At 34.2% G+C, this 26,840-nt stretch overlaps 2 protein-coding genes across 2 annotated transcripts in view; both read left to right on the top strand.

Annotated features, from left to right (window-relative positions):
• The window catches only part of Elk (Eag-like K[+] channel), a 933,814-nt gene that overhangs the window by 66,334 nt on the left and 840,640 nt on the right, over positions 1-26,840 (top strand). The gene's annotated exons all lie outside the window — the stretch shown is intronic.
• On the top strand, positions 9,737-11,236 carry LOC118182657 (uncharacterized). Its single transcript, XM_035352072.2, has one exon. It carries the CDS (start codon positions 9,828-9,830, stop codon positions 10,776-10,778), a length of 951 nt encoding a protein of 316 aa, XP_035207963.1. The 5' UTR covers positions 9,737-9,827; the 3' UTR covers positions 10,779-11,236.

Raw genomic sequence — 26,840 nt, 5'->3', positions numbered from 1 at the left:
GTTACCGTAAAAGTATTGCTTTACATTACCTAATTATAAATTTCTAATCTTTTGGATATTACAGATGACATGAACAAATATATTTATTTATAATATACCTGATATTTAAATCATACACTGTTTTAGAGCCTTCCCAGGCATTGAAAGAACATATGACTTAAATATTAGGATTTATATACTCTACGTCACCCACAGGCATTTCAATAACATTACAAGAACCAACATTTTAAAATATATATGAGACAAATTATTAGAGTAGCCATAGTATTTGCACACCATAATATCGGACTTGTTAACATTTAGTGCATGACACATAAATCACCTTCTAATTTACTATGATTGCCTTCGCTTTAAATTTAGAAATGACAATGCATCTTGCTTTTTTACATTGAGAATTTATTCATTTGAAATACACTTGGTGGTTATGTGTAACAGATTTATTCAACAGCTTCTCATGCACTCGTATCTGTGTGCAACAGATTTGATAAAATCAGATATTTTCTGAGCAACACAGAGGAGATCATAACAGAAACTTGCAGATTCATAATCAAAATTGCAATGAAAACTGCCTACAGACTACCAGTTTATATGACGCTATGTCAAACATACTGCTTAATTTTCATTTTAATGTACTGACACTTCTTTTGTGTCATTAGAACAGAACGCTATAAAAGAGTATTTATTAAAATCGCTGACGATTAGCAGTAAGCAAGATAAATGATTTATTCTGAATACCCTTATTAAGTGAAATTACCAGTATTATATGTATCGCCTTTTCCAACCAATGGGGTAATGTTTTTCAATCTTTAATGTTGGCCTTTGAGAAGAGCAATGCTAATAATAGCTTTAATTATTTTTCAAAATATCTTGGAATTCTATTTGGCAAAATTGAACTGTTGTTCAGTCGTTCTTTGCCTAAATTTAATAATGTAATCCCTATATCATAAAATTATTTTATTTTTAAAAACTTTTTAAGCTCATTCGTGAATCACCATGTTCTGTGTCTTCATGTGTTCTATGTTTTTGACAGTTTATTTGAATCAAAAAGAGTTAACGAATCACTATGAATTTATGTGAATGTGCTTGGAATAATTATTAACCGTACACCCTTGAAGAAAGGATTTTTAGCATGAGTATTAATTAGTACTTAAGTTTTAATTTTACTTAAGCATAAATTAGTACATCAATTAACTACAAATGTTAAGATCTCAATTGGTTTAAATAACAAACATTTCCAACTTGTAATATAAAATTTCCATTAAATTCAATTATAACAAAGAGTAAAAATGTTTTAAATTATTATTAAATGAAAGACACAAATGCATGAAAGAAGACGTTATTGTTTCCATTATGTTCGAAAAACTCCGTTCTCAAACTTCACTGAGCAAATATTGGGTTATGACATAATATGAATTGTCGGCCGAAGAATAACGGTGTCAGAACTGATCTAGTCTTTACTTTGAAGTCACAATTATCTGTTAAGTCAAAACTAGAATAAAGTTTCCTTAATAGCAGGATCTACTAACAAAACAAAGATGTAACTAATTTTAAAATATGTTGAAAATTAAAGTATGTGAAACTTGACGTTGGTTCCAGAGTCAGAACCAATTTTAAAATATGCTGAAATGTTGACATTTGAAGTCACGTCAGATTCTTGGTGAAATTTTATTTTCTGTTAACTATTTTGTTTTTTTCGTTCTGTTCCTTAAAGTCATGTATTTCCAAATTGAAAATGAGTATTCATTTTCATGAGTACCGAAAATGAAACAAGAGAACCGGTTTACGAGGGAAGCATATAAAAAGTGTTTTTTAGATAACAGATATTACAAATCTGTTACCTAAAAATCTCTGATCAAATCAAAAAGGATTTAATTATTTAAGTATAATTTCTCTCTATCTTGAGTAGTTAAGAACTCAAAAAACTAAAGAACTCTTGTCAAACATCTTTCAGATTGCTTTTAATGTTGTTTATGTACCTTTGTGAAGACAATCATATCTGGGAAAATGGAAATCTTCTGCCAGTCATCACGTCATGAGATTTTCCATTTACCTTCTAAATCATTACAATATATTATTTATCAAAATAATTAACCAAGTCATTAAAAAGGTACGAAGTTCAAATTTTACAATTATTTTTAATACTGTCTATAAATAATGGATGGCAGCAAGATTGATTGAATTTCTTTTAACTTAAGCTTAAATTATCACTTGAGTTTATATATTTCTTTGATTATCATTTATTAAACGTAACTTTATACATATCTGTAATATGTCAAAACATAATTCAGTAGTTAGAGAACAAATAACAGAAATTAATATACTTCACCATCTATGGAAGAAATTAAATTCTATAACCATTCTAATTATGCTATGAAATAATTTTAAATAATTTTAAATGAAATGCTGCTACTAATCAAGAAATCAGATTTGCCGACATCCTACTCAAATTAAACATATAACGCATTTATTAGTTTTTCTTATCTCCGCATCCTCTGATCCTCATCTAAATTTTTAAGCAGACTTCCTCTCTAAAAGCATGATTTGCATTTAAATAGCATTTCTTCTTATATCAACATCGAACTAAAAATAAATTCAAGAATTTCAATGACTTCCATAATAAAAATAGCATTTGAGTACTTCCGGATTTAATTTTGAATCTGGTGCCCTCAGGCGAAATGAAATGCGACCATCAGCGTTTTCGATTTGAAGATGTTTTTCCTTCGTTATTATTTGGCCCTAAAATAGAAGTTCAGACGTATATTTTTTTGAAGGTGGAAAGTTCTCAGTTCTCGATAGATAAAAGAGGCAGATTTCGAATAAATAATCAAGAGGTGAAATTACTAGTGAAATAAATTGCCAACTGAACACCAAATACTAAAAGAACCTAGATTACAGATTGAAAGTTACAGATAAAAATGTGAAATATTTTAGTTATAGGACATAACTGTACATACGAGGACTAAGAGAAGGTAAAGCGGGATTTCCAAATAACTGGAAAATACGGTTGACTAGATTTCGTCTGTGTGGAATGCAATGTAATTGAGGAGTCATTTCAGGTTTCCTCTTGTCAGAGGTATATCAATTTTACACAGCTTTCCTGGTGCGTGACTTAGCAAAGACTACCAAAAGCCATGACACGTTAAATAAATAAACCAAGGGCGGTACATAGAATTTAAATTCTCTGTCCACCATAACTTAGTTGTTTTTTAATCCAAAAAGATATTTATTACGTGAATATGGTATGTTGTATGCGAATCAAAAGCCTTTATTTTATAAACTAAGAGCAATTTTTTATTAGCAAGTATACTCTGTAGTGAGTAAATTCGAGATATTTCTTTCAAAGTGTTGTTTTCATTTTAACACATGAACATTGAATGTTTTGTTTTTATTTTAATTTTACATGGGCATGATTCACACTAAAAGGGAAAATGGTGCTGGCAAATATATATGCCTTCGGAAGAACATGTAATGAACAGAAAATTTACATTAATCTTCTGGAACTTTTATTTTGGTAGTTTTTCAGTCTACAAAATTTGAGTGAAACTTTTTCAGATTGTGAAAGTTATTTTAAATGAATTTTTCACTTTAATTTTAGATTTTCTAAACCTGAAAACTGACAAAAACTTATATCTTTGCAATGTAAAATGGGTGATCAAATCACTGAAACTGATTGCATTCACCATGAGAAACATTTAATAGTATATGGTATAAGGAAAAGGTAGCTGATCACATTTTTATCTTGTGGTTTAGTACATATAGTTGATTATTAGAAGGTGTAGGTTTCGACTCCGGCCGGGAATTTTTCAATACTCGAGCTTACAAATCTTAATAACTGTACAGCAATGCCCGAAACAATCCTAGCGGTCGAGCTGTATGTATGCATTCAAATAGTAACTGTCATGACACTTTATGTACACAGACATACTTCTTGAAATACCATACAGTTAAAATTATATATATTAGAAGACAAAGCGGAAATCTAGAAAGTGTGACGGTCATTTTTTAAATTATGTTAAGAAAATACCATACACTTACTGCCTTTTGGAGAAGTTTAGCTTTTGGGAGCCAAACCCTGGCCGCTTGGAGAGTAATGTGTAATGGACCTTGCCCTCATCACCAGTTTTGTTTGACTGACTGGGCCATGCCTCCACTCCATTTAGTTATCTTATAATTGGAAGGGTGGAGCTAATGAATTAAAATCTAAGTAGTTGTAATGAGCATTGCGTCGAGCTGTGAACTGCAAAGTTTCCGGTTTGATATCCAGTGAAGGCACGGTTGATTTTTCACAATACCTGCTCACTGATACCTAACGATTTTAAAATAAGGATTAAGAGATTGTTTGAAACGTAAATTAAATAAAATTTCGAAATCGAACTATATCACTAGTTTGGTAAATTGTTGACAGTCAGTCAGTTCTTATTTATAGATTTATAGTGTATGATTTCACAGTTTGTAAAACACCGATATTTCTGGACGCAGATTTTTCTCAGTAGTAGAAACAGTAACTCATGGTTCAGTTGTAATCATAAATCTGCTCTGGTTGTATACAAATATGAGTAGACCTATCGATAATGTTTAAACGAATTTTCAATCACAGAAGTAATCTATAACCTGAATATCATCTTGAAGGTTGTACACTTTCATCCGAATTAATTTAGTGAGAAGTGAACACAAAGCCCTAATGCAACGCTCACAGATGAGCTACATTATATCTGTAGGAATTTCTCCATTCTCAGAGTAGAATATGATTTTTGTCCTAGCCCTCTGGACATCTTTCACTATGTCTATGGGGTCTTTTCTAAGAAGTAGCTTGTAACAGTACGTTTCATGTAGCCAGCTGCGTTCAAGCGCCGTTGCGAAATCTGATCCTTCAGCAGGCACTCCAAGGATGTAATAATATTAAATTAGAATTCCAAGGGAACTATATGCCATGTCGAAATCATTCCCAATCCAATTTCCATAGAAGAGATTATTAAGGAACACTTGAACGTCGATGGCATAGGGTAGAGCTCGATCTTGTTGCAGTATTGCTGATTTTTCTAGTCTTGTCAAATGCAGTTGCCGAATGAACCAGTCTTGAAACATGGAGACATATGCGTTCTGTTTGACAACTTTTTCAAAGAAATATAAATTAATCAAAAAACTAGCCACATTGTCTGCCCACAAAATAATACAAAATGATGTGTGGCAGATGTTGTTGAATTGCTTGTTGCTCTCTGTGTGCTTTTGTGACTCATCTTAATAATTAGTTGCGCAGTTTCGCCCTAATTTTGAAGGAGATGGTTCCGGAGGACAGGTCCGAAAGTTTCTCACTCCTCTTCACACCAACAATCTCTTGAGAGGACCTTTGGCTCGGTGTATATTGTCAGTTCTCTCATGCCACATACAGACACTAAAATTTACAAACATTAATTTTTTTCTAAGAGATTTTAACCCTGGCCCTTCGGTACGGCAATCAGCGTCACTTTTCGTTCTGGACTAATTTTCTTCATAATAATGAGAACGTTGAATTTCTTCGTAATAATGAGTTTTCTTTAAAGCAAAACAAAACATTTCTGCTAAGGATATTGAAATTCATTTAAAATGAAAATGCTATTCCTTGCCTGAACAATTTCAAATGGTTGGAAGAGGAACGTGCAAGCAATTTTTCAAGAGGGTATGGTTAAATGGTTCAGTACAAATCTATTTTCTTTACGTTTTGCAGTTTCAATCATGAAATCATCAGCTTATCTGATTTCTTTCATTAAGATTTTTCTGAAAATTTACTGCATGATGTCTGGACTACGCCTACATGCTGTTCTCCTCTAACATATCTGCCACCAGACTGCAACACAGACGCTTCCTGCATTTAAATTTCCTTTTCCGGGAGAAAAGGATAAAATAATATCAGGTTTAGGAGCAGAATCATTGAATCTTTGCGAAAACCGTTTCTAGTTATTTTCTGTGCTTTTTCTTTCGCTATCGTGCACCTAATTATTGGTCGACTTGTGTGTTATAGACATTTGTACCAATCATCCTGTACCTCACCAACCACTCTGAAATCAACAGAAACAGAGAATAAAAAATAAATTTAGGCAAGAAACAGAGACAGATAATCCGTAACCGATGTTAACATCAGGCATCCTATTCATCAGAAGAGACAGTACGATGTATTAAGACTATCATGTTCCCCTTCAAGCTGAAATAGTAATAAAAGATGTGCTATAATTGGATCTGATTTCCAGCGAAGGTTTTTTTTAATATACTGCACTCAATACTCTTTGTATTATTTTAATCAATGAAAAATAAAAAAATAAAAGAAATAAAATAACAGAGACTTAATGGTAGTCAAACTCAAAGTCGATCGCTATAAGCCGAATTACTCTTATTTGGATTCCACGGAATTGAAGTTTTTTCATATTTGTGACACACACTAAAAATAATGAGAAATTAGCCGACAGGTTATTAAAAAAAAGATAAAATTTGAAAATTTTATCTACTCAAATAGTCTAATTCCTTCAGAAGTACAAATTATTTTAATTGACGCTATTTAGTTCGCAGAGAAATGGAAGATAAATAAATTAAAACAAACCTAAGTGTTTTTCCCTATACTTTTCGCTCTGTTTCCTTCTCTCTGTCTTTGTATTATTTTATATTTCATGCTCTAGGAAATAAGATCTCGGTGAGAAAAAACGAAAATTCGAAATCTAATCATCTACTGAAAACTGTTAAAGAAAACGCAATTTTTTTACATTCTTTCAATTACCTACGAAGAATAAAGAAAGAAAATAAACCGAAATTTTCCCCTTAGGATAAGAATACATTATTTTACTAGTCACGAAAGAGAAGTCCTTTCACACACGATATTTCTCATCATGATAATTATTCTTATCTTTGTCTAATTTGTTAACACGAAAGAAATTGGACAACATGATTATATTTTAATTAAATTCTTCCATTCTTATACATGCAGTTTTTAAAAGCTTATTTTAATATTATAGAATGTAAAGGAAAAATTAAGAAAGCTGAATAAAAATCGGGGTAACAGGAGCGTAATCTGTGACTATTAAATAAGCATTGGGTACCTTCAGGTTTCCCTTTATTTTGCGTTTTAATGATTCTTGCTTCTTGAATGATTCTAAAATCGTTGTTTCAACTTTAAAAAAATATAACATGTCCTTATTTGATTCTTGATTCCCCTTATGCATTCTACAGTACATTTGTATTAATTTTAGAAACTTTTAACGTTTCAGTTCAACAAACCTAACTTTTTTATGACATATAATTAGATCCTCTCAGAAATTTTTAACAATGTTTTGCCACCAAACTTATTTTCAGAAATTTTGGTCCGTCCATGGATATGCTGAACTAAATTTGTTTTTCACATTTTTTCTTCGAGTTCTGCATACAGAACTCTAAGAACAAGTACTGCATACAGAACTCTAAGAACAAGTACTGCATACAGAGCTCGAAGAATTGTTAGCGCTGCCGGTCCCTAATTACGTGTGGGGAGGGTACCTAGGCGAGTTACCCTCCCCACACCTAATTAGGGATCGGCAGCGCTAACAATACATCTCTGGGGGCTTCCGGCCAAACGTACCCGTCGGGCAACCGAGCTGTCGGGGATCTACCCGTTGGACTATTGAGTTGTTGGACAATAGAGTGTGTGGTGTCCTAATGTGTCTTTCTCAACAGTTCAAGCCACCTCAAGGAGTGCTTGATAAATCAATGACATTCTACGACAAATCACATTTTGGTATGGGCAGCTTCTCCCAGGGGTAAATTTTTCAGCAGTGGAATGTCACTTCTCATACTGCTGTAGCAACGCAAACATTTTTTCGCAGATAAAAATGTACCTCTTCTTCCTTGGCCTGTTAGATAAGTTGATTTACACAGCATTCAAAATGTGCGGACTATGGTCAAATAAAGGGATATTGTATGATAATCACAAACATTTACTGTGTGTAAATAGCTTTCTATAAAATGTAAATTATTTCTGGGCCTATGTTAATACAGCTTTGGGGACTATTAATTCAACACCACTGTGCATACAGAAGACAATACAAGCTAAAGATGGGCACACAAAACGCTAACTATATCGGAGTTCATAATGTAAATTGCTTTGAAATGCTGGTCATTTGTTCCGTATTGCCTATTTAACAAACCTTGGAAAAATCAAAACTGTAGCCACATTCCTTCTGTGCATGTTGTTTTTTTAAGAACAGAAGTGCATCTGATGGTCTTCGTCAAGTAAGACAGGCGACAGGTGAATGCAGGGCCCGGACACCCGGACGGCTTAATATGACAAATCGGGTGTCGTCCGGTACCCGCACCTATTTAGAACAACACAACCCTGGCGACTTCCTGAGAGGGCTGAATCGGGAATATATTAATGGAGAATATGTGGTATTGACGTGGCCAAACAAGGGCGTGTGCATATATATGCTTCAGTATACAATTAATAAAAAGTTTCATACACAGGTAGATTGGTGGTATAGGTACATTGGATACATATGTATATTGGTCTAAGTGGTTAATGAGATAGGCAAACAATAAACACTTATACATTAAAAGAAATGAAACGTTGACGCAACTGGCGCAATAATGCAGAAGATGACAATTAATGAATACACGTAATCGTGTGTCATCCTATATGACTATACATAAACTACTAGAAATTATATGCATAAACACATACGAATGATGGCGATAAATGAAAACACATAATCATACATTATTCTACTGGACTATACACACATCAATAAAAATGATACATACACGCATATACGTTGACAGAAATGATACTCTGAAAATGAAAATTGTGTATCAGTGTGCACGATGACAATTAATGGTTACACATATTCGTGTATTACCTTACTTGGCTATACATATATATTAGTACAAATGATACACTTAAACACTTATACATTAATGGAAATGAAATACTGAAAATGGCACTTATACATTATACGATAGATGAAAACCAAGGTCAAGTTAGACAGCGATTATCAAAGGTACGAATATTACAATTTTCAGCCCTGATATTTGTTTATTTGTAAAAATATGCTGGTTGCTTTTAGAGGTGGCCTTATGTGGGAGATGATTGTCGAAAGAGAGTTTTCTGGAATAGGCTTATATCCACGACGGCTTGATTATAAAAAGAGGAAAAGTATGGAGTAAGAGAATTCAATACATTATTTCAAAATTTGTAACGTATTTTCCAGACGGCAATATTATGTAATTTACCAAAGCAACAAACGTATTTTCCTCATTTTCAGTGGCAACAATTCCGTTGACAAAATATTTGCAGTTTGAGTTTCATTTTTAATAATAAATTTCCACAACATATCCATTTATAATCTTCAAATATCATCACGTAAAAATAAAGCATAAAAACGAAATCATAATTATGATTGCAACAAAACCATGATGGATTGAAAATGATGCTGAATTCCCTGTATTAAAAATGAAATTTTAATAGGCATATTTTCTCTATTTAAAAATGCATTTTTGCAAGTTTGCCTTTCTGATAAAAAGATATGATCTTTGCAGGCATTATATGTATATGAGCGTGAGTAATCTGTGAAATTTACCCAACACTTTCTTGAAGATTTAGTAATAATATTACTATTATTATATCCATCCATTTTGTATTATTTCAAATTGATTATACGTTATGCTGTTGATAATAATCACATTTATGTTTCATTATTAATTTTTATTGTGGCAACCCTTCTTTGTGTAAATTAAACTTTAATATAAATCTGTGAAAGATGTTTATTCTGTATGAATTGCAACCGATACTAAACGTATAGTTAGAATCTAGTGATCAGTTGAACTTACTAACAATGTTTCTTCTCACTAAAGCAAAGTTGTGCATAGCATTTCTGCTGGCATCGGTGTGGATAGCTAGAACTGCATCCGTGTACAATTTATACTTCATGGTGGATATCTGTCTTGATAATGTAACTTCAATTATACTTGGTCAAGCGTTTAATTCAACTGGCATGATGAAAGCTTTTAGAAATGAATGGGAACAAGGTCCTAAGAACTGTACTATATCTTTGATTGCTCAAAAGCATGATGGAATTGTTATTAATGTTCAGTCTTTAAACTTTCAAGAAGGCTGCGAGAAGAACAAGTACTTACAATTCACCGATGGCGATGAAACAGTGAAACTCTGTGAATCGCATAACAGATCAATAAATAAAAGCGCGCTTACTTCAATATTTTACAAAAATGCAGTAAATATCAGCTATAACACAGGAGATGGAGATGCACGACCTGAATTTAGGTTTGTATTTACTGCATTTAAAAAAGGTCCATGTACTGACAGATACTCGTTCAGATGCTCTCTGGGCACGTGCATTTATAAGCAATTAGTATGTGACTCTAGAAACAACTGTGGTGACAATTCTGATGAGGAGATAGAAACGTTTATGTCTCGCTGTATGATGGTTAGGCAATCAACCTGGATGTGGTTGGCAATGGTCATGTTTCTGCCTTTCGTTTTGGTCGGCTGTGCGTTAGGTATGTGCGTTTTTCTTAAAAGAAGGAAGACAATGCGTTTTCATCATATAGGTTCGGTGCACAGACAATCAAGAACTTGTCATGAAGTTAGTTCTCCGTCGCTTTTGCAGTCTTCGCAAACAGCACCCCTAACGCAACAGGAAAAGTCATCTCCAAGTGCACCGTCTTCTTCAAGCTCTAGGGTACCGTTAGATAATAGAAATTCCTTCCAAACCACAATTCATCCAACCTTGCTGATTCCTGTAATTGAAAGCTCTAAATCATTTTAGTAATATCTGTTTTTATAAGTCCATCTAATCTCATTTTATTAATATTTTAGGAAGAAATACTGTTATTCTTTTCAAGTAAAATAATTGTTCTTATATAAGATCAATACAAAATTGCATGTGAAACTTTGAATTATTCGATCAAAATGCAAATTATTTGTTACAATTGCTCTAAAATGTTTGAACTCAAGTTTGTTTCTAAGTCTGCCAACTGTAATTACTCGAGTACTTATCACATTTCTCACAATTATGTGAGAAATTCGTCGACTATAGTGTCCTCCAAAACTGAAGTTAGTATTGAAAATATTTCAAGAACTTTTGTAGACTAAAGGCAAAGTTTGTGAAGCAAATGAATTCATATATTAAGAGAATCCTTATGTAAACCTTTATGATATTTCATACCTTATGTTCTTATATAGGAAATTCTGTGTTAAACTTATTAAAATATGGGATAATGTTTAATGTTCATGAGAAATCTTTAAATAAACTTTACGATATTCCATTCTTTAGCTTCTTATGTAAAGTATTATGTGTTCATCTTGTTAAAATATAAGATAATGTTTAACGCTCCTGAGCAATTATGACTTTTGATAGCATGCTAATTGATCCAGTCAACTCTTTATCTTACGGAGCATTTCCGGGAATGACGTCTAAGGCTAACTTAAAGTCACGAATAATCCAAAGACAGTTAGAAAATACACTAATGTGTAATTTATATTATTATTATTATTAATATAAATTATTATTACTATTATTAATTAACAGAAAAATACTAGTAAAAAATGTCCTGTATTTTCAAGAAATTTAATCTCGACAATAACTTTATTTGGATGCATAATTTTAGAAATATTAAAAAAAAGAGTAATTTTAGAATCATTACACAATAACCTATACTTTTTAGTGAAGCTGATTAATCTGCAGTCCGGTTCAGTTCCCTGAAAATCGAGACTTAAAAAATAACAGCACTTGTAAATATTTTCTGCTAAATATTGCGCATAAACTAAGACATTTTAACATTTTTTAAGGTAGTTATTGAAATTTCTGTGAGATTTCTTTTAAGAAGCTTTATTGTATTTAGTTCTTGGATTAAGAAATCAATGCCGTAATTTGCATCAGGTAATCACGTTGCACTGCTTTAATTAAAAATCTAAGACATCAAAACATACTGTACGTTAAATCACGTTACTTCCTATCCACTGACCTGCTAAGCAAGATGTATATTCGAAAATCAGATTCTGCAGGGTAAAAATATAACAAATATCTTTTTCTTAAAATCTTGGTAGCAATTTATTAAAAAATAGCTGGGATTTTATGCGTTTTTAACATGTGTTAGAAATCCATATGTTTAAATATCATAAAAAGGTTTATCACAGTTACTAACTGGTTAACTAGCCCAATACAAATATGCCAATTCCATCATTAATTTCTTGATAAACGGGAACACGTAAACAGAAAATTAGGAAATGTGAGAATTTATTTTTAAAACGTATTTAATATTCAATACTTTTAGTTTAGATGCATCACTTTTTACAGGAATGTTTCAGTGGCTAGCACTGTTTATGCTTTCTAAGACAATGTACTCAATGTATGCCTACGCTAACGAACTCCAGACAATTTGCCGCATTGCGCTGAGTGATTTTACGTTTTCCGCATACAAAGAAGCAATATTTTAATCATGTTTTCGATGCCACTGCAGCAGTTGTTGGCAGAAAAATCACTGTCTGTGTTCTTTTATTCTGAGAGCACAAAAGTTTTAATGATTCTGTACTCCACCTTTGGCATCACTTCAAAAACTTAATACCGCACGCCATTATTTTTTACTGCAGGGACAATTAAAAGCAAAGGGATTCATGCATAAAAACACTATCTTTTCTTCTCTTTTTTTGAAAATATGTAAAATACGGAACATTTGCTACGATTACTCACACACGCACAAATATATATATAAGGATATATATATATATATATATATATATGGATATATACATATATATGGATATATATAATTAAGTAACAAATAATTAAAAATTTAATGCTTTCTATTAAGAAACAAGAAAAACACACATAGTCATGCAAGAAAGAAATACCCCAATAAAAAATATAACGCAATAAATTCAAGGGTTTTATGAAGTGGAAACTATTTTTTAATTAATTAAATTTAAGATTTAGTTTAATTCGAAATTAAAATTCAGAAAAGTGAAAACTGTGTAATGCAACATTATACTAAGTAAATAAAGGCTGATTTGACGTATTTCGTTATCAAGGATGAACAGTTTATTTCAGATACGTCTTCCTTCATATCATAAATAAAAAAACGTAATGAGGCTATGTTTCTAATTGGATGTAAAGTAGTTCAAAGCGCGAAATTTCAAAAAAATTTAAAAACAAAGCAAATTTTAAAAACAACTAAAAGGTAATAATCTATACTATTCAAATTTGTGCGCATCTGTCTGTTTGCTTGTTTGTGGCATTATCTCCTCCGGAGCGGCGGAGAGTTGAATTTCACGAGAGGAACGCCCACGGATTGCAAAAATTTCGACCATTTTCATCTTCGTGCAACTTTAAATTGCGGAGGTATTAATTAACTCTGAAAACACTAATTTTCGACCTGATTTTTCTGAGTGGCAACAATTTCGCGCGTTGGAGATCAAAATCTGCTTTACTTCGAAAAGTGTTCCCACTGCTTGCTTTCAAAACGTAGAGTTTGTTAATAAAATATTTGTAAGTTTTACAGAATATGACATAATAATTTAAAAAAAGTGTCAGGGCTTTCAGATTATTACATAAAGTCATATTCTGACGTTGAAGAGAGCACTCGATTACATGTTACATCATTGTATGTCGAAAAACCTTTCATTAATATCAGCATTTTAAATAAATAGCTGCTGTTGGCAGCTATTTATTTAAAATGCCTGAAGTGTTTCTATACATTTGCTTTTCAAAGGTACATAGAGCTTATAAATTTTCCTTTGGCCGCTGCCCGCTCATATAGCGGGCTTGCTCGCTAGTTTATATAAAAGACATGCATGGGTACGTGTTTAGCATTTACGTGTTTGTTTGTAATTCCTGTTGCTCATTCAAAATTACTAAATTTAGTACATACTTAATTATATGTTTTGATTATTCCTGCTTTAACGCATAATTAATTTAAAATATTTGGAACTTAAAGACTGAGTTCCTTTATTTTTTTTTATGCTAAAGTGTTTGATTCCTGTAACAGAGCACTGACATTAACTAACAGCATCGAAACCGCTTTTTTAAAAGATAGAAATTTTATTAATAACCGTATTGCTATTGATATCTCACTCTTTTGTACTTATAAACTATCTTGTACTCATAAAAATATATGCAATGGCTATGCAGCTTCTAGAACATATTTCAGAAATTGTTATTTCAAATTTAAATTAAATTTGTGTATGGATTCCGGGGGATACGATTAATTATTGAGAAATGTAAACATTATGGACCTTATAATCATGAATTTTCTTCGAAATTTTTGTTTGGGAAAAGTGATATGAAATACATGACTTCAAGTCAGCATTTCTCAAAATTGGAATGCTGCAGTTCATGTTATGATTCATTTATTCCTTAAGGTATTACTAATCTAAAGACCTTACATAAATCTACTGTTAATAACCTACGGTTTCTTTCTTCTAACCGTCTAACACCATACTGATGGTTCGGGGATGAATTGAACTGTTTTGGCCCAAGGCCGAAGACGTTGGCTTCCGGAGTATCTTAGCAAATAAATGCAATTACTTCCGCAACATCGTTAAGAAAACTCTGAGCGTTATGAATGATTAAAAATGCACCCTAACAATAGTTTTGCATTACAAACAATTTAAGTAGGACCTGTTATAAACAAATTCAAATCAAACATTATCTATGTTTCTACTCGCTGCCTTCCTCATCCACAAGGAAAGGATCAGCATCACCAAAAAGATTTTGAATGATTTCTTTCCTGGCCCATACTGCGAGCTGTGTAGGCATTTGTTAGGGATAATTTTGCATAACTTTTGCAGAAGTTGACCTACACAAATACACTCTTTTGAAAAAAAAATCGAAGCACCAAGAAGCACTTTTGCGATCGTGATGAAATTTGGTATGCAAAACCATATTGACCGAACATGCAAATGATCAAAGTTTCAAGGCAAATGAACAGCGATTGGGATGGTAGCGGTATTTCTAGTGTACAGTTCGCAAAATATAAAAACCGGTAACAGAGACGGAAAATTTATCCTTTTTTTTTTTTCTGCCATTGTGATTCCGTAAAGACGCAACTAAAGATGCCATTACGACGATATCGAAGACCTTACAGACAACTAACCGATTTCGAACGTGGTCCCATTGTAAGGTTGCGTTAAGCTGGGTAGTCATACCGAGCAATAGACCGCCACCTGCAGTGTACAGACATTGCTGTGCAAAGATGTTGGTAGCAATTTGCTACAAGGAAATTGCCGACGAAATGAAGGCTCCGGAAGGCCAAGGAGCACAAACGCGAGGCAAGATAGGATGATTGTTCGCCAGGCCAGAACCGCTCTAACGGTATCATTGTCGACTATTCAACGCACTACAGCCACGTCTATGCCTCCCGTGGTACCATCCACTATCTCACGGCGCTTGTCTGAGGCGGGTTACGCTCACAGAGGCCTTTAAGACGTTTGCCTTTGAACCCACATTACAGTAGTGAACTCGGATGTCCACTACTGTGTTTCTCATTTATGAATCAAGTTCTCAGACTTCTCTTAATAATTTGGTTATAACAGTAATATTAATTTTAAAGGATAAAAAATATTAAACTCATTATCAATAATCTAGGCAGAAGAAAAGTTAAATATAATCGTTTCTTTTTGCAGTGGAAAAAAACAAGTATGCTGACAGAACTACTAGTAGAGTCGCAAATGAATCGGTTTACTCTTTGTGACCATGAAAAGAAATCGAAGGTTCTGAGTTCGCTTAACATGTTTTGACGTTTCGATCTATAAATGTCACTGACTTTTATCACAACTATAATGTCACCAAATTTAATTGTCTTCATTTAAGAGTTTACTAGTTATACTCCAGTTTGGTTCTTTTATAAACTTTAGTACTTAAGCTTACTAAACAGCGCAAGAAATCTTGAGAAAAAAAATAAATGAAAATTTTTAAAAATATGAAGGCTTTCAGATTTTACATTCCGCCCAAAAGGGCGTTTTAACGTTCTGTGTTATTATTTATTTATTAAGTATCACATTCTTCGCATTTAAAAAATAAAATTCAATTTAACAGCAGTATCGCAAAATAATTTCAAAATGAGCATATCTTTAGAATTACCAATAAACAGTCTCGCGCTCTGGAGATAAAAATTATTTTTTTCCGTACAGTGTTGCCATTGCTCTCCTTTAAATCGTTGAGTTCCTTGATCAAAAATTCGTTAAAATTTTATAAAATATGAAATAGATAATAAAACAAATTCCAAATTCGAGCTTCCAGATGCCCATATTCGGGTGGAAAGGCACGTTACTCAAAATTGGATGTCTCTAGGTACCGTAGTTTTATCACAATGCGAGAAACATACATAATGTTTATGCAGATTCTTCATTATTTAATTTCTTTTAATATAACACAGGGCTCTAATATTTGGTGGCAACAATTTGAAAAGTGAACCGACATTTATAGTGAAAATACCAACACGAAATTAAGAGCCCCTCTGGACTAACGCTATCAGGTTCAGTGTTCCTCCTTACTTGCTTTGGGAACATTAAATGACCTGACTCGGAACAGGGAGCTTACTAAAGCTATGTTCAATCAATGTGGGAAGTAAACAAGATACACAGGAAGGGTATACGAAACCCTTTATTTTTCTCTCTTTACAATGATTTTCGGACTTCGGAATACAGAGACCAACCACTTGTGGTCTGAACGTAAGAATATAAAATATTAACTAAACTCTAACTAAACTAACTTTGGATTAATAAACAAGTGCCTACTTGAAGATTGGCCGTATATTAACAGAAAGACCGTATGTAGTACAGAGAACTGTTAACACTACGATACGTTTAAAATTATCAAGAGGATTAAACCTCTGGCCTTGAAGGCAACCAGAAACCGAGTAAAACTGCTATGGCAAGCGGCCTGCTCCTAATCACTCCTTCCTCTCTCTTGCTTGGCAAAAAGCCAGAACTTAAGTACTTGGCGTTCGCAAGACAAATTTGCATAAATAAGTTAAAGCTTTTAATTCTGGCCGGAAGTAGAAAATAAGAAGTGATAGTAAAGATTTAAAATAAAATAAACGTTAGGAAAACTTAAGATCCTTACATACTTCCCGCCAGAGTTAATTAGTTTGAAACTGAGGTCTAAAACGACCTTGTTGAAAACTTTTAGCTTTAGAATCTAACGCGAGGCCAATCTTTTACAAACATTTCTCACTAGAAACTAGAAATTTTAAAAAAAGTCGTTTTTTACATTATCATTTCCATGGACAATTACTTTTCATCTGTACTGCATCTAAACAGGAGTTCTTAGTTGAGATCTGGTTCCTTCCAGAGATCTGGAAGCAAAACAAGTTTAATGAAATGTTACACAATTAAATGGAAAGTAACATGAAAACTTATATTTCTCTTAACATTCTTATTTCATTCATGACTTTATTTAATTCTCTCCCCGTGCTCTCTGACATGTGTTGTAAAAGAAAACACCAAACACGAACGTGTTTATGTACAAGTGTTCAACACTACCGCCTGCAATCAAAACACTAACGTGTTAAAATTCAACATAACAAGACCTCATAACACACCTTATATTCATCTCTAAACCCTGAGGTACTATTCTGAAAGTGGCTAACTCTGAAGTGTAGCGTCAGAGAGCCTAACTACATTCATTCAACCTTTAACACATATTCACAATAATTTTCTCTTTTTACAGTCACACGAATAAGTTAAAATTTTTTGGCATTAATTTCACTTTTAACATATCACAGTATTTCTTAACATTTAAAATAACAGTTCACATTGTATATAAGAACATATTAACATGCCGTTAATTTTACGCATTTTAAAACATACATTAGTAGTACATTGCTAACTTCAATTCTTTTCCAAGCAAGTGCCAATTCTTCTACATTGAAATACTACATTTCAAAAGTCTTTCAGACTAAAACTTCTTTCTTGCCAGAATCTTTTAAATAAAATTTTATACAATAACTTTTACAATATTCAAGTATTTACACATTCCTATTAGACATTAATTTTAGTTTTACTCGCGAGGAATTGAAAAACATAATACCAAAATAGGTAACAACTCATTTCTCGCTTTATTGGCGATAAAAGTAGACCTCACATGAGGTAAAACGTCTTGAATTCTGCCACTTGCATTAAGAATGAAAGATTAACTTAAGGTTGCAAAGTAACATAAAATTTTACTTATCTTTGTGATATTCGGACATTCTTTTTTCTGCCCAGTCCTGGAAGGTAGCAAAGACTAGCGTTTGGTTTATCTTCCTTCTTGTGCGGGTTCGCCCTTCAGTTCCTTCCTCTATGAGCTTTCTTTTCCTTCCAGTTCGGACACCCTTGAAGACCTTCTTTTTAGCCTCTGCCTGTGGTCTTGGCCGTTAGATGGCAGCTGGTTTTGGTGGAACCGGGAGACTTCTCTCTCGTTCCTGCTTGGATCTCGTTGCTGGCTGTTCAAATTTTCCTTGTTTCATTGCCTCCGCAGCTGGTGTTCCTTCAGCAATTCGTCGACATTTGCTGCGTAGACTCCTGTCCGATGGGTAGATCTTCCGTTTGGGAGCCGGGTTATAGTTGCCGTTATTTCTCCTGGCTCTCTTTGCATTCGTCGTACTTCCCTCTTCTCCATTCTGGGGGTGGTCGTGCGCTCTCTTTTCTAGTCGGTGGAACGGCTTCTTTTTCTTGTTACCTTCAATTTTCCAACGGGGAAACTTTCTTTTCAATTGCTCCTGCCTCCTAATGGCTTGCCCTTGTGATTGTCGTTGTTCCACCTCTGGAGTTTGTGCCTGCAGTGCCTGCCGTGCCGGATCCTGCAAAAGATCTTTAAATATTTGCATTTTATTACGTTCATAGAATGGTTTTATCTGGTCAATGTCTGCGGAGCATGTTTCACCATTCCTGGCTTTTAACACCACTACAGCCTGAGTTATTTTTTCTATGACATATGGTCCTTCAAATCGTGGAAAAAAATTTGGCGGTTTTATCTTCTGGTGCTGAAGAAAGTGAATGCTTAATTTTTAATACTTCATCTCCTACTTTATAAGTTACGCCCCGTCGTTTCATATCGTAATAAGTTTCTATTTTCTCTGTGCTACTTCAGTGTTCTTTTTTGCTTCTTTAATTAATTTTTCTATATCACCCATTTTAAATTCTGGGGCTGTTTGTTGAACATAAAATAATTTATCTAACGGCGTTATAATCTTTCTGCCTAAAAATGACTCAGCAGGAGTTTTGCAGTCCTGGCGAAAGCTAATTCATTGACATAGTTATCCCAGCTTTTACGAAAATTTTTAACATAACTACGGATAATTTTCACTATATTTCTATTGACCCGTTCCGCTATATTTGATTGCGGCAGATACGGGACCATTTTTAAATGACGTATGCCCAGTTTTTGGCACATGTCTTCAAATATATTACTTAGAAATTGAGGACCATTATCCGATATATTTTTTGGGGCGCCCCGTATTTTAAAATATATTTATTTAAAATAGAATCAGTAACTAATTTCGCGGAGGCTCCTTTTAAGGGAACAATTTCGGTCCACTTACTAAAATGATCAACCATAACAAGGAGATACCGACTTTTATTTAACTGACTTTTTGGGTAAGGGCCCAATAAATCGATGCCAATTATTTCATTTGGAAATTCGGATTTAATGCTATTTAGAAACCCGTCGGGCGGAAATTAATATAATTAACTGCTTGACATATAGGGCAGGACTGGACATACGCCCTTCTTAACTTTTGCAGTTCAGGAAAATAGACTGCTTCGCGTATGCGTTGGATAGTTTTTCGAATACCAGCATGAGAAGCTAAAGGGCAGTCGTGTAACTCCTGCAGGATATTTAATCTAAGACTAGCTGGGATAACAGGTCGAAATTCTTTGTTGGAATTTGTACTTTTTGTATAAAATAATAGACCATCTATTAGTTCGTAATGGGCCGCGCTATTTCTTATCGCCACAATATCTTGGTGGCTAAAATTTTCAGGATCCTTTAAATACTCATAAATGTTTTTAAATTCAGGATCCTTACCCAGTTCGGTTATTACAGTTTCTCGGGAATTTATTGTACATGCTGTGAGCATTGCCACCTTTACAGTATTACCTTCTTCATCTATTTTTATTCTGGATAGGGCATCTGCTACGATATTTTCCTTTCCGGGGGTGTGCTTGATTACCAGATTATACTCTTGTAACTTGAGTGCCCATCTTATTAACCTTGGGGATAAGTTTTTCCCTGAGTACAATCTAGTTACCGCCGCATGATCAGAATACACTGTTATTGGCGCCCTTCCAAAATAGACTCGGAACTTTTGCACTGCTAACAGAACTGCAAGTGCCTCTCTCTCGGTCGCGGAATAATTTCTTTGTGTTTGATTTAAAGTTCGACTAAAAAATGCCACGGGCTGCTGATTTTGCGAAAGTACCGCTCCTACCGCATAATCCGAAGCATCCGCTGAAATTTCTAAATTCTCATCCTTTTCAGGAAATTTCAAAACAGGGGCTTGCGTTAATGCTTGCTTTAATTTTTCGAAAGCACTATTAGCTTCGGCCGTCCACGAGAATCTTGCCTTTTTCCTTTTTAATTTTAACAATGGCTCAGCAATAGCTGCAAAATCTTTTATAAAGGACCTATAATATGAACAAAGTCCTAGAAAAGAAGAGAGCTTCTTCGCCGTATTTGGCGGCGGATACTTTTGCACAGCGATTATTTTTGATTCGTCTGTCTCGATTCCTTTCTGAGATATTTTGTAACCTAAGTATTTTAATTCAGAGACTGCAAATTTGCACTTTTCGACATTAACTTTTAGACCGGCCTCATTTAATAATGAAAACACCTGTCTTAAATCCTGTACATGTTGGTCCAGATTATCACTAGTAATAATGATATCGTCTAAATAGATAAATGTGGACTTTTCAAGAACAGGCCTTAGCACAATGTCCATACATCGCTGAAATGTTGCCGGTGCCCCTGAAATGCCAAACGGCATACGCAGGAATGCATAAGTGCCAGACTTGGTTATAAAAGCAGTCTTAGGCACATCTTCCGTTCTAACCCCTATTTGAAAATAACCAGTCGTTAAGTCTAAAGTCGTCATGTATTTGGTAGAAGTTATGTTCCTTAGAATTTCTTCAATAATAGGTAACGGATATACCGGATATACCGGATATTTAGTCAGGGAGTTTAATTTACGATAGTCAATCGCAAAACGCCACCTTTTTGGATGTGTTACTGGATAGTCATTGGTTTTCTTACATAAAACAACCGGGCTAGCATAACTACTTGATATGGGCGTTATGATCTTTTTACGAAACATGTCTCTAATGTGCCACTCTATAATTTTTTCTTTATTCTTATCATATCGGTATGGTTTGTGGCGAACTGGCAGTGAATCTCCGGTGTCGATACTATGGTTAGTAACTTGAGTAGATCCTGGAATATCACTAAATAACGAAGCAAACTCACTTAACACTTGTCGGATTTTTTGTTGCTCTTCCTTAGGCAGGTGGTCAAGGTTTAACATTGGTGGTTCTGTTTTTTCTTCTCAAACTGGTTTCATCATCAGCTTAAGGGACGCTTCGTTAAAATCCAGCGTTGCTTCTTTCTCTGAAAGAAAATCTATCCCTAAGATGATATGTGCTTGCAAATTCTTTACTATAAAAAACATAATCTTTACTTGTTCGTCCTTGATACGAACGTATAGCGGTAATTTACCTATGCACTTGCATCTTTCTCCCTGCGCAGCTAACACTGTCGTATTATCCGAATTATATATGCGGTATTTACGAAAATACTTCCTAAAAAAATCTTCTCCCACACAGGAACACTGCGCGCCTGTATCCAGGAGTGCGGTGGCTGGGATGTTATTCACCAACACTTCAATCTTTGGAAGAGTCAAATTTTTCACCATCACTGTATTTAACTTGAAGGAAGAGGGGTTTTCTTGGCCTTCGGTTTTCCGCACCCTCCCGTCAGCAGAAATCCGTTTTAGTTTAAATCTTGTTTTTTCCTTTCCGTGCTTTCCTTCTTTTTCCACTGGGCTTCAGACTTTTTTCCTGGATTACTATTGAACTGTCGACGTTCGCCGGTTGTTTTTGGATACTCGGGTTTCCTTGCCCACTGATTCGCTTTGCTTCCGTAGCCGTGTTCTTGACTTTGCTGAGGTCTTAGCGCACCAAATTGGTTTCGTTGTTCATACTGCCGTCATCTTTCAATGTCCGCCGTTCTTCTACTTTCAAACTGGATTGCTTGCTAGCTCAAATAACTTTTCCAGTGTAGTCGGATTCCTTAATTCAATAAAGTCTTGTACTTAGGGAAGTAACTTCGGCAAAATCACTTGAATTATCTCAGGATCCGGACGGTTTCCATACAAGAGTTTGAAGACGTGAATTTTTCTTAAAATAAAGCTTGAGGCAGTCTTGAAATTTTCGTAAGTATAGGTGGGACTTCCCACTTGACCCAAGAGGCTTCTGCCGATACGATACATTTGAACCAATTAAGTGCTTGGCCCCTCAAAGCGCTGGTAGCTAAGGTGACTTTCTGGAACTCATGCACGGGATACAGCATGAAGTGGTCCTCCAATTTTTCCAAAAAACTGGTTACCGGTCAGTTTCCATTAAATGTTGCTTCTGGTTTTATCGATGCGCGCATGGTCTGGACGATGTAACCAAATCCTTCCAGGGCGGCAGCTGGCATTTCTGGATTCTGAGCCGCTTCTGCAGGCAGCACAGGTTCTTCTTGAAACTCGGCCATGGTTATTCTTCTTCGTCGGGCGCCACTATCAGGTTCAGTGTTCCTCCTTACTTGCTTTGGGAACATTAAATGACCTGACTCGGAACAGGGAGCTTACTAAAGCTATGTTCAATAAATGTGGGAAGTAGACAAGATACACAGGAAGGGTATACGAAACCCTTTATTTTTCTCTCTTTACAATGATTTCCGGACTTCGGAATACAGAGACCAACCACTTGTGGTCTGAACGTAAGGATATAAAAATATTAACTAAATTCTAACTAAACTAACTTTGGATTAATAAACAAGGGTCTTTTTGAAGATTGGCCGTATATTAACAGAAAGGCCGTATGTAGTACAGAGAACTGTTAACACTACGATACGCTTAAAATTATCAAGAGGATTAAACCTCTGGCCTTGAAAGCAACCAGCAACCGAGTAAAACTGCTATGGCAAGCGGCCTGCTCCTAATCACTCCTTCCTCTCTCTTGCTTGGCAAAAAGCCACAGCTTAAGTACTTGGCGTTCGCAAGACAAATTTGCATAAATAAGTTAAAGCTTTTAATTCTGGCCGGAAGTAGAAAATAAGAAGTGATAGTAAAGATTTAAAATAAAATAAACGTTAGTAAAACTTAAGATCCTTACAACGCCCTTTGGGCTAATAAAAATCATTTAAAATAATTTTTGGCCTAAGATGAAAAAATTATTAATTTCCTATTCTTCCTAGCACAAGAGTTCAGAAATAAACCATATGTGAAATATGGGGGGGGACCTATGTACGTTTCAGATATCACGTTGTATTTTTGTTTGTTTCTCAGAAATTATTTGGTAAAGTACTATTTAAACAAATCGAAATACGAAATATGACTAATAAAAATCATTCAGAATGAAAACTCTCTATGCGAGGGAGTTGATTGTTGCTTTGTACAACATTTATTAACATTTTATTCGCTCAAACGAAAAGGTGGTTATTGGCTCTGATTGCTGTACGGAAGGGCCCGGGTTCAAATCCCGAAGAAGGCATGGATGTATTTTGTCCGTCCCTTTATAGGGGGCAACGATGCGCACATAATAGGTTGCCTCCATAATAAGGAAACCACCGCTTCCAGCCAATACCTGTAAACGGCTAGAGCGGACAATTTACTTATATATTGATTTCAGAGTTGCTTTTAATAAATGAGCTTACTAATGTATCTGCTAAACTGCCAAAAATGTATCTGAGAAGTAAAAGTTAGAGAAATGGTGAAGTTGCTATCCTTTTGTGCTAATGTCGGTTTTAAGCGGAAAAGTACTTTTTTTTTACTTCCTTGTACGAAGTAAAAAGGAAGTATTGTAATCGCGAAAAGTTTCAGGCAGCATGTTTCAACGAAAATATCCATTTTGACTGCTATCGAATGCAATTTAACGATGTTTTTGCGTGATATCTGCACGTAAGGACAGAATAAAAGACTCTTTTCCTCCAAAAAATTATAAAACTGCTTTAAAATTAATTCTGAAGAGAATTTTTCGTGGCGTCTGTACGAAGTACGTATCTCGCATAACTCAAAAACGAGTGGCCTCCAAACGTTGAAATTTTGTATATAGGACTGCTATAAGATGTAGATGTGCACCTCGTATGGTTGCAATCGGCCGCACCAAACGTATATAAATATATTTATATATATATCCCCTCTGTTACCCGGCCCAGTTATCTCAGTTTCTTTACTCTTATATGTTTGTAAATTGTACATTTTTTGCTTTAAAAATGATTGAATTATGTTTTTCTTATCTTCCGGTTAAGGTTTTTATGCCTTTAGTAAATCTGTATGCAATATTTTTAGAATTATCAACAATTTTAAAGTTCTTTAAGTGACGCTAAGCCTTTTTTTGATGGCGGCCATTGATTGTTTACATTTGAAACAGCAGAATAGTGGATTTGTTGCCAATCTAGAGAAACTTAGCTTCGCAACAACAAAGATAACGCCTTCATTTATTATTGCGAATTAAATCATGCTTAATCCTTTCTGGAATTTTTTCGAGGAAATAAGTGTTTAAAATTTACTTCGTAGTTTTTAATACAGATATTTTGAATTTTTATGTATTTTTGCCTTGTCGCGAAGTGAGAACTGAACTAATTGAATTAGAAATACTCAATCGTCTGTGAAAAACTGTTTTTTTTTTTTTTTTTTTAATTTTGTTTGCTTAAATGATATAAATTTTGTGCATTCTGAGTTATAATATGAACGAAATATAATACTGTTAAGTGTACCTAGCGCCAGAGTGTCGCTAGTGAATAAATAAACAAATAGAGTGAATTTTAGAGAATGCATTTATTCTATTGTGGTTTATGCGCTGTCGGCGAAATAGATTTCATTCAATCCAATAAGTTTAAATGAAATGCAAGAAAAAATGCGTATAATTTAATATTCCGTACAAGGAAGTCATGTGGTGTACACATCAGATTGTTTTTTTTTTTTTTTTTTTCTTTTCTTCTTTTTCGGTGACGAATATTTGAAAAGGGTTCTTGGAGAATAAACTGAATTGTGTTTGAGAGAATTGCAATACTAGAAATTATGATGCACTACCATTGTTTAAAGGTTTAAAGTAATCTTATTAAAAGTTCTGTAATCCATTGATGTAATAGTAAAGATATAAATAATGTATACCTACTACATAATTTTTCTGAAATTGTCCTATTTGCATTCTGCTATCCTACATTATAAATAAAACCATGTGTTTACGAAAAATGCTGTAAAAACTTTATAAGATATTTTCGCTCTCCTTATCACTTACAATTCGTAATTTAATTCGCAAGTCCGGTTAGAAATTGGAAGGTCAGGAGTTCGAATCTCGGCGGAAGCATAGCTGATTGCTACGCCTTTCTGGCTCCCAAAACTCCCAAACTGGTCTACAGTGGATTTTCAACGGTGGGGTGGAGGAGAATTCGTCATCAGCAGGGGGGGGGGGCTTGGCGATCGGGTCCCGGCCTCCGCAGTCACGTTTTAAATGGGAAAGAATGTAAGGTAAAGGTAAAGGTAAAAGTATGGGGGACACCAGCGATGTACCATAGGTCAACTGGTAATGCCTTCCCATACTAACTCTTTGGAAAAAAAGGGGGTGTAATTGCAAGTTTTATAAGAATTTGCATAGACTGAAGCTTTTTAAAAGGTCCTCGGTTTGCCTATTATGGTACATCGTGCAATTCCACAGTACGCCCCGCATCCAGTATTTACTAAAATAATGGTGTAGGGCATAAGTAGATTACAAAATAGTCGGAATACAATTTGAGATTCACAAGATAAATGGAACATCTAATTTGGTGCAACGAAAATAGGAGATAAACATAATTAATAAACAAATAAACATAATGAGATAATTATAATTAGTACTGGCAACACAATGTTAAAATGAATTGTTATAATAATGCTAAAGAGGTGGGTGTCCATGGGTTATTTCAAATATATTGGTTTATTGCAGTTTATCAATAAACCAATATATTTGATTTATCAAGTATCAAGCGCTATATTTGAAGTTGTGCGATACACCCGAGTAATGCAAAGAGTTGAATTTAAACATTTGATCTGTCTAACTGTCATTGGTTGTGCCCAAATTCCGGCTTCGTAATTTACCATTTTTGAGATGAATGTTTTTAGAAGAATACGTGTTATATGGGGTGATTAGCAGTCGAGAGATCCGGAGTTCGAATTCAGCGTTGCACATTTTGCGTGTTTTCTCCTTCGACAAGCATAATGACTGCAGTTTAAATGTGTGCATAAAAAGAATTAATTGATTAACATTCTAAAGCAAGTTTTATCTTTACTGGAATTATAGCATTAATTTAAAAAATCTCAAATTTCCTTTTTTATAATAAGGATGGTTTTTATTCACAAATCGAATAGTTATCAAAACTTCCATTCTCGACTTCTGAAAATTTCTTCCCGTGTGATAATGCGTAAGTCAGCCACTGGGCCTCTTATCATTGAGATAAGTCAGCTAGACAGTACTTGCTTACATCTCGTATTAATATATGTATTTTTTCAACAGAACGCTTCTAGTGTTCTCTCTACAACTCCCTCTACTACCAGAACGCGCCATTAAAATCTTAAAACTATGAAACTCAAAATTAATTTGAATTCAAAATTCAAAA

Source organism: Stegodyphus dumicola, chromosome 2 (assembly GCF_044657685.1).
Source record: "Stegodyphus dumicola isolate Sdum_Otavi_A_Nest chromosome 2, ASM4465768v1".
In the NCBI taxonomy this organism is placed as follows: Eukaryota; Metazoa; Arthropoda; class Arachnida; order Araneae; family Eresidae; genus Stegodyphus; species Stegodyphus dumicola.
This window is presented reverse-complemented; position numbering and strand designations above follow the sequence as displayed.

Bases quoted from the DNA above. Each gene is read 5' to 3' on its own strand.
- LOC118182657 (XM_035352072.2), top strand. From the start codon at position 9,828: ATGTTTCTTCTCACTAAAGCAAAGTTGTGCATAGCATTTCTGCTGGCA.